Genomic DNA, 15,890 nt, shown 5'->3' on the forward strand with positions numbered 1-15,890 from the left:
AATTCATTTTTATCTAAATGAGGGCAACTTATCTTCACAATTACCCTGAAAAGGGCTCCATTAATAGAATAAATAAGAGAATTTACAATAATTTATCAAACATCCTTACTAAGTTGGGTTCAATAAACATAAAGCACATGAGCAGAATACATGATGGGCAGGATTTTCTGAGTGGGAAAGGGTGTTCTGAGGTCCAATTGTGTGGAAAATGCAAGATTGACAAGGTTAAAATAGTTCTATGCAGGACTTCCCAAAGACCTTACCAGGTGGATATACTTTTTGAATCTCTAAAAGGGGAACAATTACAGAGCATTTCTCATATTGACTTGACTGCAGTACTCAGCTTTTACTAAGTTTCCACTCTTTTTACCTTATAGAAACACTGGATACAGATCAAGTACACAAAATCATTCTTGTCCTTAGAGGAGCTTTTAATTCAGGGAAAATAAAGCCTATAAATGTACATAAAAAATGACTGAAATGTCACAAGATTCATGGTTCAATCTAGGAAAAGTAGGTGGTTAGAGAAGCAAGATCAGTGTGATCTAAAACACTGGAGAGGGCACCATGGAAAAGGTATAATTTAAGCTGGGACCTGAAAAAACAGGGCCAAGGACCACCCCCTCCATCACCAAGTAGATTTGATGATGAATGAAAGCAAAGATAGAAGACTGACTGAGAAGGTAGGAGCAGATTTGCCTAGCATATATCAACTTGCACTTGTTCAGCCAAGCCACAGAGGGCTCACTTCTACATACACTCAAAATTATAAACTACTTTTTAAATGTCTTCTTCATAAAGCACAGATGATTACTAGTGATTCCTTCCAGACCAACTTATATTTGGAGAAAATCATATCAATAATAAATATGTCAGCTGCATGTCAAGAGAGGTTTTCAGAGTACCCCAGACAACCTAAAAATACTTTGTTCTTCCACATATCTACAGTCCTTTATCCACAATTGTAGCATCTGAAAAGCTCAGAAAATCTTAAGTTCTTTCCCCAAAATCATTTGGTGGCAAAACCTTTTCTGAACTCATGAGATCTATCCCATTTAGTGGTGAATATTCATTCATTTTGCTACCAAAATATTAACATATTTGACTATGGGGTGCTATCCTGGGCCGCACTAAAGTGTTCTATAAATTACAGTATATGTAGCGTGTCATCTTCCTAAACTCTAGAAACACCTAAATTTATGGATGCTGTGAAATAAGGGATTGCTAAGTAGGACAGCCTCCAAGTGACTCTGCTTTAAAGGGAAGTTCCATTAATGATGGTAGCCTTTCAAGTAAATAGCTGCTTAGTCCCAGAGGATAAGAATGCCCAGGAAAAAAAAAAAAAAGCCCAATCACAGACTCCTGGTCCTTGCCTGCAGGAGGAAGCCTTCCATAATGGTATAGTAACACCAGGAGCGAAAAACAAGGAGGCTCCACTGCCTTGGCTTTCCAGGTGGCCAGAAGCATGCAGTGACTGCTCCATCTGAACAAAGCCTCCATCTACTATCTGGCATGTCACTTGCCACTTGTCTTTGTAGCTCACAAGCAGAGGCCACAGTGGTTATTCTGATCCCCTCGCAGAGATTTTCCTATAAGTGTTACTACAAGAAAATGCTACTGGTCAGGATTCCACCTATTCCATTAAAAGAAAAAGAGGAAAAGGAAGCCAAGAGTTCAAGTTCAAGTCAGCAGCACCAGCAAAGGGTCTCCACTATACTCCTGTTGCCCTGTTAGAAGAGGAAACCTGCAGTGTCTGCTAGAAAACTGAAGAGTTAGCCAGTTTTAAAGCACAGGGGGAAAAAAATCAAGCTTTCCAGAAATAGCAGAGAAGAAAAAAAAGAAAGGGGAAAAAAAACTTCTTAAAATCTGCAAACACCATCTTTTACTCAGAAGCCTGGAAAACATTGCTTGCCTCCGCCCAACTCCCAAAGTCCACCTATCAGCAATGTGATATATTTGTTTCCACATTCCTAACAAGATCAAGAGTCTGGTACTCAAATGGCCAATCAGGGCCCAGCATAGGCCAGCCTTTGCTAGGTCACTGACGCAGGCCACAAGGCACGATAGACTTGTTTTTTAATTCTACCAAACTGATGTAATTAGTCCCAAATCCCTAAGCATTAATGTCTGCCTCAAGAAGAGGTTACTGACCCCTACGAGGATTCTTCTCAAAAACAGGTCACATAGAATAACCCTGTCTTTACTCACAGCCTGGCTTCGAAAGCAGACTCCACCTCATTGCCTCCACAATGGCTTTGCACTGGGCCAAGAGTGGTACTTTGTACACAGTAGGTGCTCAATAAACATTTATTGGATAAGAAAAATAATCAGAAAAAAAAATAATCAGAAAAAAACCCCACATAATCGCTCTAGATGAAGACAACCAACTACCAATACGGTGGAAATAAAGTGTGCTGCACCTGATTGGGACGACTTTCTACCAAAGCAGGATTCCAGGTCCAGAGTTCTCAGTGAAAAGTCCCCAGAAGGCGAGGGTGTGGAAACAAAGAACTGGAGGCCTAGAGAGAGTGTATGAGAAGGGGAGATTGTGTCCTTCCACTTCATGATAATTAACACACCCCTGCTGCTCTAAGCCTCAGCTAAGTGAATAAGTGGGTTCAGGGCACACCCCCATTTGAGTAGAAGTGTGTTGTCCTGTTTCCTATCCGTTAATCAGCCACCTGTGCCTCAAGCCAAATTATCTGTTTTGTTCCGAGGGGCAAGAAGGGCTTGAGTCAAAAGAACGCTGATCCTCAGGGGAAGGGCAGTGATGAGCATCTGGAATACCCTTTACTGACCCAAGCCCAATCTAGCCCAGAATTCTACCATTGAGATATTGAACTTGAAAGGAGTCTACTGACCAGGAAGGACTTGCTGCCTGGAGCTACCATTTTGACTCCTGAGGTTCACATACAGACTCATCAGTAGCCAAGGAGCAGGAAAGGGACATCTCAATGCACCCGAAGCCAGTACCTGCTCACATCTCAGGCCAAAGGTATTCCCCAAGCTCTACCTCCAATTCTACCTTCCTTTTCCATCTTTCTCCCTTCTCAGTCTCTGCTCCCCTACTTTCTAGCTTTTATACTTAGATTTTCTTTCTCTGCCAAGCCCATTGAGACGGATGACTGACAGAAGTGCTCCACCTGGGTTTTCCCTCAAGCATTCACCCCCTCTCAGGTAACTGCCTGCATTTCAGGATGCCACACCTGTGGGAACTTGCCCCACTAACACTTGAGCTCAGTGCAGGGCTCAGGTCCTCAGTATCCTGATCCCTCACTTGTCTGAAATCAGATTTCATATGCCAAGCATAAAGCCATGGTGAATGTTTGGTTAGTATTTTGTAACTAAAATGAAACAAAATGAGAAAATAGTGTTAGCTGGCATTAGTACATGGTTACAATATGCCGCTCACTGTTCCAAGCTTTTTATAAGTATGAACTCACTCTGCCCAACCACTCTATGAGATAGGTCCTATTATTAATCCAATTTACAATAGAGAAACTAAGCCTTCAGATACTAGAAAAGTTGCCCAAGGCCACAACCTAGGGCACTACAGATCCATAGTTTAAGCTTATGCCAATTATATTCTAGGACCCAGCTCTGACCACACTCCTACAATGCAGAAAAACACAAATATGCATTTAGTCTCTGTCCACAAAAGACCCACAACTCAGAAAGGAAAGCAAGCACAGACTTTGGACTTTAGCCACAAATAACTGAGTTTTTCAATTCAAAACAGGACATGGCTTTATCTCTATAACTCTTTCAATACAATAGATATTCATAAAACAAAGAAAATCACATCCAGTTAGGAAGTTTTCTGCTGGTGAATCAAACAAGAATGATAACAACTACAAGTAAAGGACAATTACACAATCTTCTTTAAAACAGAAAGTGACTCACTGGAAAGTTATTTCCTCGTTCTTATATGGGCACTAATAGCTAAAAAAGAAAGGACATTTATCTATAGCAGAGGAGACAGCATTTCTCACATCTGACCAAAAATAGGACATGAGAAAGCAGGATCATAGCTGAAATCCTGGGAAATTCAGTCTTGTGTCTGCTAATTTGACCTTCTCTTAGACTCCTTTTCATAAAACTGCCCATGGTAACATTTTAAGTAAAACTAAAAGATAGTTCTGACTCATTCTAAGAGAATGTTGAGAAGCTGGAAAATGTGGAACTATGATGATCATCCCCACAAGGAAGAGATAAATAATTAAACAGAATGTTCTTCCACGAATCTGGGCTCTTGTCGTTCTCTTTTGATGCATCATCAGTGTTTCAGTTTGAGTCAGACCTCCAACAGCCAAGCAAAAGAATCTATTCAGACCAAAGGCCAGCAGACATCCAAGAGCCAAGCAAAAGAATCTATTCAGACCCAAAGGCCAGTGACACCCAGGTACATCAACAACCAAGTAAAGGATGCATACCTAAGTGACTCATGGCTCACACAATATTCAAAGTCCTCTAAACAACACACACATTTATCATATATTTCATGTCCCCAAGGAAAGTGAAGATTATCTGATAATATTGGAAGCCAGAATGCCTTCCATTATAAATGTTCCTTGAATCCCAGGACTCCTCCCTGCCATAGTATCCAGGATGGAAAGGCAAGACCAAAGCACCAGCCTTCATTGGTGCTTTAGGGGTCCCCAAATTCATTTCATTTGGGGTCCCCAAATTCATTTCATTTTCCTCCCAACACATAGCTAGACCAATTTATCCATGTCCACCAGTTAGCTGGAGCCCCACAAATGAGTTCTAACCAAGAGAATGTGGGGGAAAATGATGCATATCACTTTCAGATCCAGTCTCTAAATCTGTTATGAGATCCTCCACACATTCTCTCTTTTCTCAATTACCAGCCAGATGGAGAGGACCCTGAAGAAGACTCCACAGCCTTGGAAGGTGATGGAGCCACTGAGTGGCCACGCTGAGCAAAGCTCCCCCATTCCAATCCACACCACACTATGATATAAGTGAAAAACAAATGTCACAGTCTAGGGTGTTTTGTCACAGAAGCTAATGTTGATAACCCTATTGAATACAACTCATCTGTGCCATGATCACACTGGGAAGCATCAATCAATCTGCAGCTTCCACACCTACCTGTGTCATTGCCGATGCAATCAATTATCAAGCAAATTCCAAGGGGCTTGCTCTGCATCTTGTATATCTCTTCAGAGATGTGCTGGAAAGAAGGACAGAGATTGTTAAAGATTCTAGATACTGTTCTGTTTCCAAAAGGTCCCACTTATATTCCATCTCTTCTTTTGAAGTTCCTTAAACATCTCTTTGTTGGCTGAATCACTCAGCAGATACAGCCTGAAGTTATCATAGCTGACATTTTCTGTTAATACCAAAATTTTTCTCTATTAGTGTAGTGCTTAAGACAAACAAGTTATTTCAGTTTTTACTTAAGTTAAATGAAAATTATAGTCTTTTTGCATGTCTTAGCTTTACAGAATAAAGATCATTTGAAACAGGGAGAAAAAAATGGATCATATGTCTCCACAGTAACCTAAAGTAGAAATAAATGATAGTTTTCCAAACCAGTACAAATGGTTGTACTGTTGCCTCTTCCTAAGAGAAGAGGTATCAACCCAAGAAAAAGCCAGAACACATCAAAGTTCAGTGTGTTGTCCCTGCCTTCCTGTGCATTCAGTAATCACTCAGCTGAAACAAGAGGTGTCACTTTGGAGTCTCCCTGAATTCCAAAGTTCACTAACAGAATCCACTTTAGTATTTTTCTCTTTGTTAGACTGAAGTTTCCTTGGCAAATGAGTTCTCAGGAGAATAACATGCAGGGTGTCCCAATGTCACAGAGAATTCTTTATGGGTAGTTATTTTTAAAGAAGTCAGTGTTCTCTGCAGACACTGTGCATACAATACAATACCACATCAGATAATTTATTCTGTACCTGAAGGAAAAAAGCTCCTGATTCCTGAATGGATGTCTTTACTGGTTCTCCTGGGGGATGAGAGAGAAATAATTTTTACAAAGCATTAGAAAAAAGTCCACATCAATGCAGGTTGAGTTTCTTTATATCACAACTGTTCTTTTTGCCTATTTTCTTCAACCCTCTCCCTTTCTCTGCCTATACTCAGCCCTGAGGTTCCAATCTTGTACTGAAGAAACTGGTTGCTTAAAAAATAAAAAGCATCCATGCTATACTATGGCTATGCAGAAAAAATACTTAATGGCAAGTGAAAGAAACCTCTCCCTTACCCATCTCCAGGTGAAGACCAGGTGGTCAGAAAGTTTTGACCTGATAAGGAGAATTCAGTATTCTCATCACACAATATTGTATTTTCCTATATGTTCTTAAACTGGACAAAACCTAAAGCAAACAGCTTAGAAAGTGTAGAAAAGGGAATGCTTACATGTGTTTGATAATCATAGAACAGGAAGCCAGTGTTTTCATATTGACATTGAGTTCATATTGACACTAGGAGATCATAAAATAAAAAGCTAATTTGAACCATCTCACCAATGTTTTAAGAAATAGGGTGTTGATTCAGGAATTAATTAGCTTTTCACCAGCCTTTGCTGGAGAGCAGAATACTAGGTAGAGAGTGATAGGCATGAACCACACCATCTGGCTAATTTTGCCAAAATGCTTCTAAGTTTCCAGGTGCACACTGACAGCAGTAGGCTGGGTCATAAGGCATTGGCAAGAGGCCTGCCACACAAGGCTCCCATCAGGCCACGGCCCTACTTAAACGTTCATGATCCCCTACTAAGCAGAGGACAAATTCCAAGCTACTTGCATAAAACTGCAGCCCTCCATCACTGCCCATCAGTCCCTGATTCCTGGTGTCCTCTAGCACAACTGGCTGCTTTATCAGAGTAAAAGTGAGTCTCAGCCCTCACTTCAGGGAATCCTCTAGACAAGCAAAAGAAGAAACATTTTAAAAATTATGTTGTGGACTCAGGCACAGTCTGTAATTCCAGCTACCTGGGAGACTGAGGCAGGGGGATGGCAAATTCAATGCCAGCCTGAGCAGCTTAGTAACTCTGTCTCAAAAAATAAAATTTAGAAAAGGACTGTGGATGTTGCTCAGTGGTAGAACACTCTGCCTAGCATGATGTCATTTGATCAAGTGCTGATGTTTTAAGAGAAGAAAGACTGCATGGGTTGAAATAACCAATTTTTTAACTTTACTTTTTTTCTTTCCTCTTAGGAAAGGGGAATATCTTTTATAGGGCATCCAGATTTTATTAAATGGTCTATAAAGCAAGAACCTGTCAACCTTTCTTCTTCCTGCTGCTAGGTATTTGGTTAACATAGCTTATTATCATAGCTAGATTATTAATATTAATATGGTCTGGTCATAGCTTCATTTCAGGTTGATTGATGTCACATCTCTTAAAAATATAACCAAGATGATGCACCCGATGGAGTAAGATGGTATTCAAATTTAAATGAACTAATTCAAGAAGTAAGTGCCAGTGAATACATTTTAAGGATTTAACTCCTTTTGAGAGCTTAATTAGAAGGAGTAGATAAAAAGTCAACTCTAAAAACGCAATATTTTACTTGAATTATCAAGCATTTATAAAAAATGAATATAAAGAAAAGTTGGTCTTACTTTGAAGGAGTGGCCAATGTCTTTGTCCTTTACTTCTCCCATTCTGGAGCTTCAAATATAAAGAATAAGGTCACTCTGTTAGTTTTTTCAGAGGCACACTATATTACATCTCTATAAATATCTCAATAAGATCCTCCCAGGAAAAAAATAAAAATATCCCCTTCACAGTTATCTAAAGAATAGCAAGAACTGTTAACTCCATAAATCCCATGTTATATATTGCTAACGACCAAGGCAACTCTTTCAAAAGACAAAAATACAATGAAACTGTAAATATGCTAAATTAGCATATTAGAATGTTTCAAAACCACATGTTATAGTATAGTATAGTTGTTATACTAACTCCAAGTTAGAATAAGCTACTGGAACATAAGGTTGGCATTTAGCCTATTCTTTTAACATAGGGTCAAAGTACAGCTTGGCTTAGAGTACAAGTTCTAGGCCAGACATACCTGGCTACACACCCTGATTCTGTCACTTAATGGCTATGTAACATTGAACAAGTCATTTAACTGGGTCTATGATTCTATGTCTGCAAAGTGAGGATAACAATAATAATATAGATTTTTTTGGTCACAATTAAAAGACATAAGCACTCAGCACAGTGTTAAGTGCACAAAAGTACTTCATAAATGCACAATTATTGATTTTCTATAATTGGTTAGCTACACATAAGAAAAATGTGGGCCTGATTCTTTTATTTTTAATTTTTTAAGTTGTAGATGGATACAATACCTTTATTTTGTTAATTTATGGGACTGATTCTTAATTATCAAGAATTCTTGGACTGGGGTTGTGGCTCAGTGGTAGAGCACTTGCCTAGCATGTGTGAGGCACTGGGTTCGATTCTCAGCACCACATACAAATAAATAAAATAAAGGTCCATCAAAAATTAAAAAAATATTTTTAAAAAAAGAATTCTTGATAATCACTTCTAAGGGCTAGAGTGGGATTAATCAGAGAATGAAAGATTGAACCTTTCTCTTTTCAGATGACAGGTCCTGTGTAAGGTACATACCACATACTGTCAACCATGTGATATGCTCAGCTCGCAAACAATAATTCTCTGAAAGTATCCTAGCCAAAAAAGAGAAGTACACTATCTGTTAAGCTGTATCTATAACTAAGTCTGTGTATCCAAATTTTAAAAAGACATGTAAATTGTTTTTTTCAGAAAGAATCCATGACTTAGCCAAAGGCTGATCATATTAGATAGAATTTGGTCCCCCACTTGAATGTGCATTCACTTTTACATACTATAAAAGAGAGAAAACAAAATCAAAGCTATACTTTAAAAGTATTATAATGTAAAGTCATACAACTTTTTTATTCTATAATATCTTGGGGGCTCAGGATGTGGCTCAAGTGGTAGCGCGCTCACCTGGCATGCGTGAGGCACTGGGTTCGATATTCAGCACCATATAAAAATAAAATAAAGATATTGTAAAAAAAAAATATCTTGGCATCCTGTGTAAATTAATGTCATTGTAATTTTTTGAAGCACTTTTACAGTGTCACCTAATCTAACATCTAGGTATTCAGTTCCTAAATCTTGTGAGAAAGTTACCAAGTTCATAGGTCATAGTATCTGCTTACTAAATGAACAAACCATCAGGGCCACATATTAAATATAGCGAGTTTAAGAAGAAATTGGAGCAGAAAGCATATGGCTTCCCAACAGATTACATATACAATGAATATACTTACCTGCAAGTGAAAAATAGAAACACAACAGTAAAAACATGGTAGGATTTTAACTAACAATGATTAGATAGACAATAGAAGACTAAGCTCAGAAAATCTGGTCTGAATTCTAAGTGTGCTTCGTCTCATGACTTGGTAACAGAGAAATTCAGGACAAAAATGAAAACTATATCTAAGCTATGGCATGCCTATAATTTATTACCTATATCACAAGGTAGTAGGAGGATCATGGAGCAGGCCCATCCTGCCAGCAGTTAAAGGTGAATAATCACTCACTGTTTCCTTATTTTGTTCGATGAGCACTGGGACATCCACTTTAGCTCTGAAATTCTATTGCTCAGTGGTTATCCTGACAGCTCATATTCTTCAAGAAACTATTTACATTACAGTAGTTAATGTTTTCATCATATACTTTTTAATGAAATTCTTTATAATTTAATCATGAAAATGCATTCTGGCCTATGACCTCATTACAAATTCCATATAACTTTATATGGACAAAGATAAGATTACACCAATGCTGGGCTGGGGTTGTAGCACAGTAGTAGAGTGTTTGCCTTGCATGTGTGAGGCCCTGGGTTCAATCCTCAGGACCACCCCCCCCAAAAAAGATTACACCAATGTTCTTCTTCTCAAGATAAAAGATTAACCAAAAACAATTCTGATGAGTCCTGTAAAACTTACTACTAACACAATAACCACCATAAGTGACTATGTCATACTTGTGTTTGTGAACCAAAAAAAAAAAAAAAATCTTCTATTTTATTATTCAATAACAAAACACTTTTGCAAAAATTATTAGAATAACCTCAGTAAAAAAGCAAATGCACAGAGAGGTAAGCCATAGGGATATTTATTTTTCAGCATTGTTATAGTAACAACAATTGAAAACAATATAAATAACAATAAGCAATATTGATATACATCCATAAGGAATAAACACATTATGATACACCTAGAAAATTAAAATCATTCAAAATAATGATTAAATAGAAGCGGTCCCACCTGGATCATATGGAACAATGCTCAAGAATTTTTGGATCAGGACAACGGTCATGATATGATACCAATTGTACAAAAGAAAAAATGGAATATATATGCATGTACTAGCCTCTGTACGATTACAGAAGAAACTGATTTAACAATAGCTGCTTCTAGGGAAAGAACTGGGGGTCAGTATTATGTGGGAGGAGGGAAACTTACTTTTAAAATTTATTTTAGTATACTTTGAAATTTTTGTCCATAGGCACATCCTATCTATTTTTATTTGAAAAATTAAATTTTCAAATGAATAATGAAAATCAAGTTCAACTACACATATAGACACACAGGCTATCATCCATGAAAAATAGACGAGAAGAAAATATTTCAAAATAATAACAGTAGTTGTCTTTGAGTAGTAGGAGGTAGGTGATTTAGTTTCATCCTGGTATGTTTCTCTCTATTTTCCAGATAGCTCAATGAACACTTTTTAGCTTTGTAATCATAAAAAAGTTATACATAAATTTAAAACATATATACATTTCTATAACAATTTGTTCAGATATTAAATATATACTAGGAGAATACGTATACTTTGATTAAAACTCTGTAACTGTTTCATGCTGGAAGTCCATATATTTGCTCCAGACTCACCCTTATGCTATATGAAGGATCTTTGAGACTCAAGTTTGGGAGAGAGGTGTGGAGAGAATTCACACAACTTGTTCCTGCTCCTTTCATAGCTCCTTGAGCTATAAATACAAAAGAGAGTTCTAGTTAAGATATATAAATTATATATATATATATATATATATATATATATATATATATAATATCAAATGAATTTTATTATCATATATATCATATCAAATGAATCTTCAACAATGGTTCAGCTCAAGGTCAATCCTCATCTTTCAACTACCCTAAACTTTTCAACCACATAACTAAATTCAAAATATCATCTTAGATGACTCTTCTACCAAGCATCAGTAAGGATGGATTAAAACTGCTTCTCCTATTCTTGACTGTCCATCATTTGAAAATGTGAGGGTAGGAGAGTACTATATAGATCAGTGGGTCTCAGCCAAGCCCCATGGTGGTAGTCAACTGCTAATGCAGCCCACATTCAGGCTGATGCTAAAAGACAATGGGGGTGGGAGTATGAGGGAGAAAGGCAATGTGACTCTGATCCCCCTTTATCAAGGAAGAAATTGCTCTTTTCCATGAGGAGGGCTGAAACTTGGAACATATCCAGGACAGCTCTGGGACCTCAGTGACACACCCAGACTTGGATGGTGGTCATCAGGCTGAATACTGGAGACAAGCAGTAGGGTAGCATCCCTAAATGTCCATAGCTTCACCAGCCTGTGAAAATTAGGGTACAGACTCTTTCTTAAGGGCCAGAATGTTAAGAACTGCTTGGTGACATTTGACAGAGGGCTGAGACCCTGTGGTGGTAAATATGGGCAATGGAGCTGACAGATCCGGGATATGAGGATGGAAATGGATGCGATCTGTAGCCACAGGCTAGAGCTGGCTGTGGACTTTCAGGTTCCATTCTATCTACCCATCTGACAAATCAGTCTTTACCAATCATAACTACTAGACTCAGAATATTTGCTTTAGATGACTAAGAGGCCAAAATTCTTCTTACCAGACTGCTTGTACTTCTGGATTTTTGTCTTCAGGTCTATTCTGTGGATGTTCTTTAGACATTCTTCTAATAAATCCAATTGATCTGGAGCAATCAAATTCAGTTTCTCCAAATCAACCACCAGATCCAAGAAACTCTAAGAGAGCCACCAACAAGGAACAAGCATCAGTGGAGCTGATTGATAAGATCCCAAAGCAAACCCCAGCTCAAGTGATTTATAATAGCAAGAAAACATGAAAAGATGAGCCCTCTCTGTGACCTTCAGTGATTCTAATCTGGATACCTCTGTCCTAAGCAAATTACCCTCTTGAATTTTAACTTAAAAAAAAAAAAGAGGTGGTAACTTGTCCTTCAGTCACCAATGTATCTCTAAGTTGATGATAGACACATGGGCCATTTTGTGTCATCGGGGTATATTATGAAAATGCAGGCCTAAAAATAAAACCCTCCTGAGATCCTTCTCTTTCAGAAGGCCAGGTTGGAGTCATACTGAAAACTTTAAGGGCTTCTCTGAAAAGAGAGAACAAGAGGGAAGCTGGGAGAAAGATTTTAGGAGGAAAAAATCCTCGTAACACAACTTTAAAGTTCTTAAATTATTTTAATCAGACATTCCAACTCATTCTGACTCAGGGTATTGTGGAGAGGTAAAATCAGAACTAAGTTTAGCTATTTTGCTGTTGGTTTGCCTTGAGCAACAGACACTGTCAGAAAAAGAAACTGCTTTGTATTTTATTCCTTTTGTGTTCATCATTTGTTTACCAAAGTGCTATTTTTATTTTTAAAAATAGTAAACATAATTTAATATATGTAAATGACAAGGGAGAAGTTGATTAGGGGAAATAAAAAAAAAGAACTTCTGTTTTTACTTTTCTTCTCATTTTGCATTTGACAGAGAAATGCAGTCATCCTGTTTTTTTTCAGATTTCAGAAATAGAACTAAGATCATTAAGAAACATGAGAAATTTCTTAAGTAATGACTAACCAGAGTCCTTAGATGCAATCTGGCCACGTGGAGGACCTATTGTCATGTACTAGAAATGCAGACTTATTGGCCTGTCCTGAACTCAGCAATGCCAAGTGGGGTCAGCTAGAATTTAAATACTCTTCCAGCAATCATGACATCACTAAGATCTTCACCCCATCTGGCTTCAACCCTAAATCTCTCCTTTAGCCATTTCCCAGATAATATCAGGCACAAGGACCTGCCCCCTCATGGCCTCCACATGTAGCCTCATGACCCCATACTGACCCTGAACTAGCTGAAGAGAAATAGACGGCAGCAGGGGAGCAAGATGGGAGTAGACTGGCCCTTCCCACCTGGCTCTACTCAGCACAAGCAAATGGGACTTCCTAACCCTGCCAGACAATCTGTCAAATCAGGGAGGAAAACTGATAATACATGCCAGGTCTGTGAAGTTTACAGATGAATCTTTCATCAAGGATGAAACACCCAAAGCCACATCAGAAGTCAGTATCCTTCTATTTCTTCTCATTTTAGAAACCAATCCTTTTGCCATTGGTGTCAGGAGAAAGTCACATCAGGTGTCTGACTCCCACTAACTCGGTGGCGACAGACTGCCTGCTGCCCTCCCTTCTGTACTGCAAGGTACAGTCTCCCCTGCTGACAGGCTCTGGAGAACATGACCCAAAAAGAGAAAACTCACCTTGTCCTTGGAGACCTTGCCTCGGCCTGTGTAATCCCTCATGAGGAAAATCAATGCTGATACATCTTTTTTATCCAAATTCTCACCAATCTCCACCATCAGCACCCTATAAACCAGAGAAGTTGCTTTAGTAAACTCAAATGAGTCCTCATGAAAACTCCAAGAGCCCATGCCTCCCCCATGCTGGTTGAAAGACTAACTAACTGGTTGAAAGACTAACTCTTGCCCCCATGTGAATGTGCCCCCCCCCGGCCCCATAAAACAGAAAGCTTAGATCACCCAAGAAAGAGATCTTAAGGTGAAACTCATCCTTTCCTATTTTCAACAGGGCACGGTACCTCCCTTTCAACTAACAATTCTGAAAACAACTCAGAGAATAAAAACTTCCCTGAAGAATCCCCTCGCTTCCCCACAAGTTACAGTGAAATGAATTAAGAACCCAAATGACTACCATGTAAGGCAGAAATAGAATTTGAATTGGCCATCTTCTTCCCCTGACAAGCTTCCAGGTGGTATTGATTCAGGGGCCATCATCACAAGATTCTAAAGCAAAGAAATGCCTGGGATATCCTGGCCCATGTTTGAATGCAAAAGGCAAAAGGTGTCTACATCATGGGGATTCTGACCTGAGATGTCTTGGTCTACAAAGTCCTGCTGACAATCACCTCTGCTCCAGTTAGAGCTCCTAGGATGTCTTGTGGTTAACATGACTGCCAGCATATTGTCATCACTGCTTAGAAGGTCGTTTTCCCAGTTAGACTCCCAGATTCTTAGGAATGGGAGATTCTTCATTCATTTTTCCCCAGAGCTCAACAAACACCAGGCACACACTGCTACACATTGAAGCCTGCTCAACAGATGGATGAAGAACCCAGAGCTCCAGCCTCTCTTCCAGAGAGCCTGATGCACTATTTCCACTCCAAGAGATGCAGAACGGAGAGAGCACACTACTAGTCTCTGAAACCCAGTCAGAGCCTCCCAGTGTGAAGAAGGTGCATGACATTATATAATGGTTGGACACATGGAAAAAGATCAAGAATAATAACAACAGTAATCCTTTGCTTCCTGCAGAATGCTTCATAATTAAAAATAATAATAATTTGCTGAAGCCACAGAGGCACATTCCTGTAATCAGGGTGATTTGGAGGCTGAGACAGGAGGATCGCAAGTTTGAGGCCAGCCTCAAAATAAAAAATAAAAAGGGCTTGGTATTTAGTTCAGTGGCAAAGCACCCCTGGGTTCAATCCCAAGTATCTAAATAAATAAATAAAAACAAAGAAGCACATGATCAATTGGTGCTCACAATAGCCTTCTGAAGTTGGATATTATTCTTCTTCAGTTTACAGCCAGGAAACAAAGGTTCAACCCAGGTTAGTGACTGGCCACCCTGCAGGGCATATAATTGTAGATGTGAGACTTGAAACAGGCCTTGCAGCCTCAACTCTGTTACACTTTCCAAAGCCCACACTGCTTTCAGCTCTCTTTAGTACAGTTCTTGATAATATATATCATTTCCAAATAAACATTATCGATTGAACAAAAGGCTGGTGGCCTGGAGAAAGAAGAAACAGCAGCTTAGGAACAAGTTCTCTTCCTCCCCCACCAGAAAACTCATTCTTTCCAATGACTTCTGTGCCCCTTTTGAACCTTTAAGACATACCCTGTGAGCAGGAGGAAGAGGCGCCTGAACTTAAGAGGCCCTCAGCTGCTGTTCTCCCTTTTGACCTGAAGGGGGCTTAGGAGGCGGTCAACTGAAGAGTTCCCCAGGGTCTCCCAGGGCAGGACCACCAGAAGGAAACTCACCCCGCTAAACTTCCTCTGCAGGGCAACAACTGACAGAAAGTCAGGGTGTCATGGAGTTCCACAAAGATAGGAAGATTATTATAGACTTGTTATTTCCTTTCTCAGTTCCGGAAATTGTCAAAAAAAATGACATCACAGAAAATCAGCTAGCAACACCACTGCGGCTCTCACACTGCCAGGAGCTGGCAAGAATTACTAGCTCTCAGTGGTTCCCATCTTTCTTCCTTTCTTGTCATTCTGTCCTTCAGGCAAACATGTACCATCTGTCCCTTCCACTGTCATTATGCTCTGCTACTCAATTCCTTCAAGCAAACGCATTTTAAGAATTCAAAGAGTTCAAAGCAATGGAGTGATATCAGGTAGCACTTGGATGAGAGGGAAAAGAAAGTGATGTGGCTGCTCTTGTTACTGTCCTTATTTTTGTCATTCAGTAGAGCCTAGGCCACCTCACGCCCTCCCACCGGTCAAGCCTGCAGAGGAGCTGA

The 15,890-nt window shown here is 39.2% G+C and overlaps 1 protein-coding gene across 17 annotated transcripts in view; it reads right to left on the reverse strand.

The window, feature by feature from the left end:
- The window catches only part of Cflar (CASP8 and FADD like apoptosis regulator), a 57,600-nt gene that overhangs the window by 22,821 nt on the left and 18,889 nt on the right, over positions 1–15,890 (reverse strand). For 14 of the 17 annotated variants that reach the window (XR_011709093.1, XR_011709089.1, XR_011709085.1 and 11 more), the window contains 6 exons: positions 13,603–13,708; positions 11,939–12,074; positions 10,939–11,036; positions 7,600–7,648; positions 5,928–5,977; positions 5,116–5,197 (listed from right to left, as the gene is read on the reverse strand). Coding sequence is in view for 1 of the 17 variants with exons in the window: in XM_071618916.1 (XP_071475017.1) it covers positions 5,116–5,197; positions 5,928–5,977; positions 7,600–7,648; positions 10,939–11,036; positions 11,939–12,074; positions 13,603–13,708 (521 nt within the window). In the remaining 16 variants the exon portion in view is untranslated. The other 3 variants (XR_011709095.1, XR_011709096.1, XR_011709094.1) reach the window with 3 other exon arrangements.

This window comes from Marmota flaviventris, chromosome 11 (assembly GCF_047511675.1).
Source record: "Marmota flaviventris isolate mMarFla1 chromosome 11, mMarFla1.hap1, whole genome shotgun sequence".
NCBI lineage: Eukaryota > Metazoa > Chordata > Mammalia > Rodentia > Sciuridae > Marmota > Marmota flaviventris.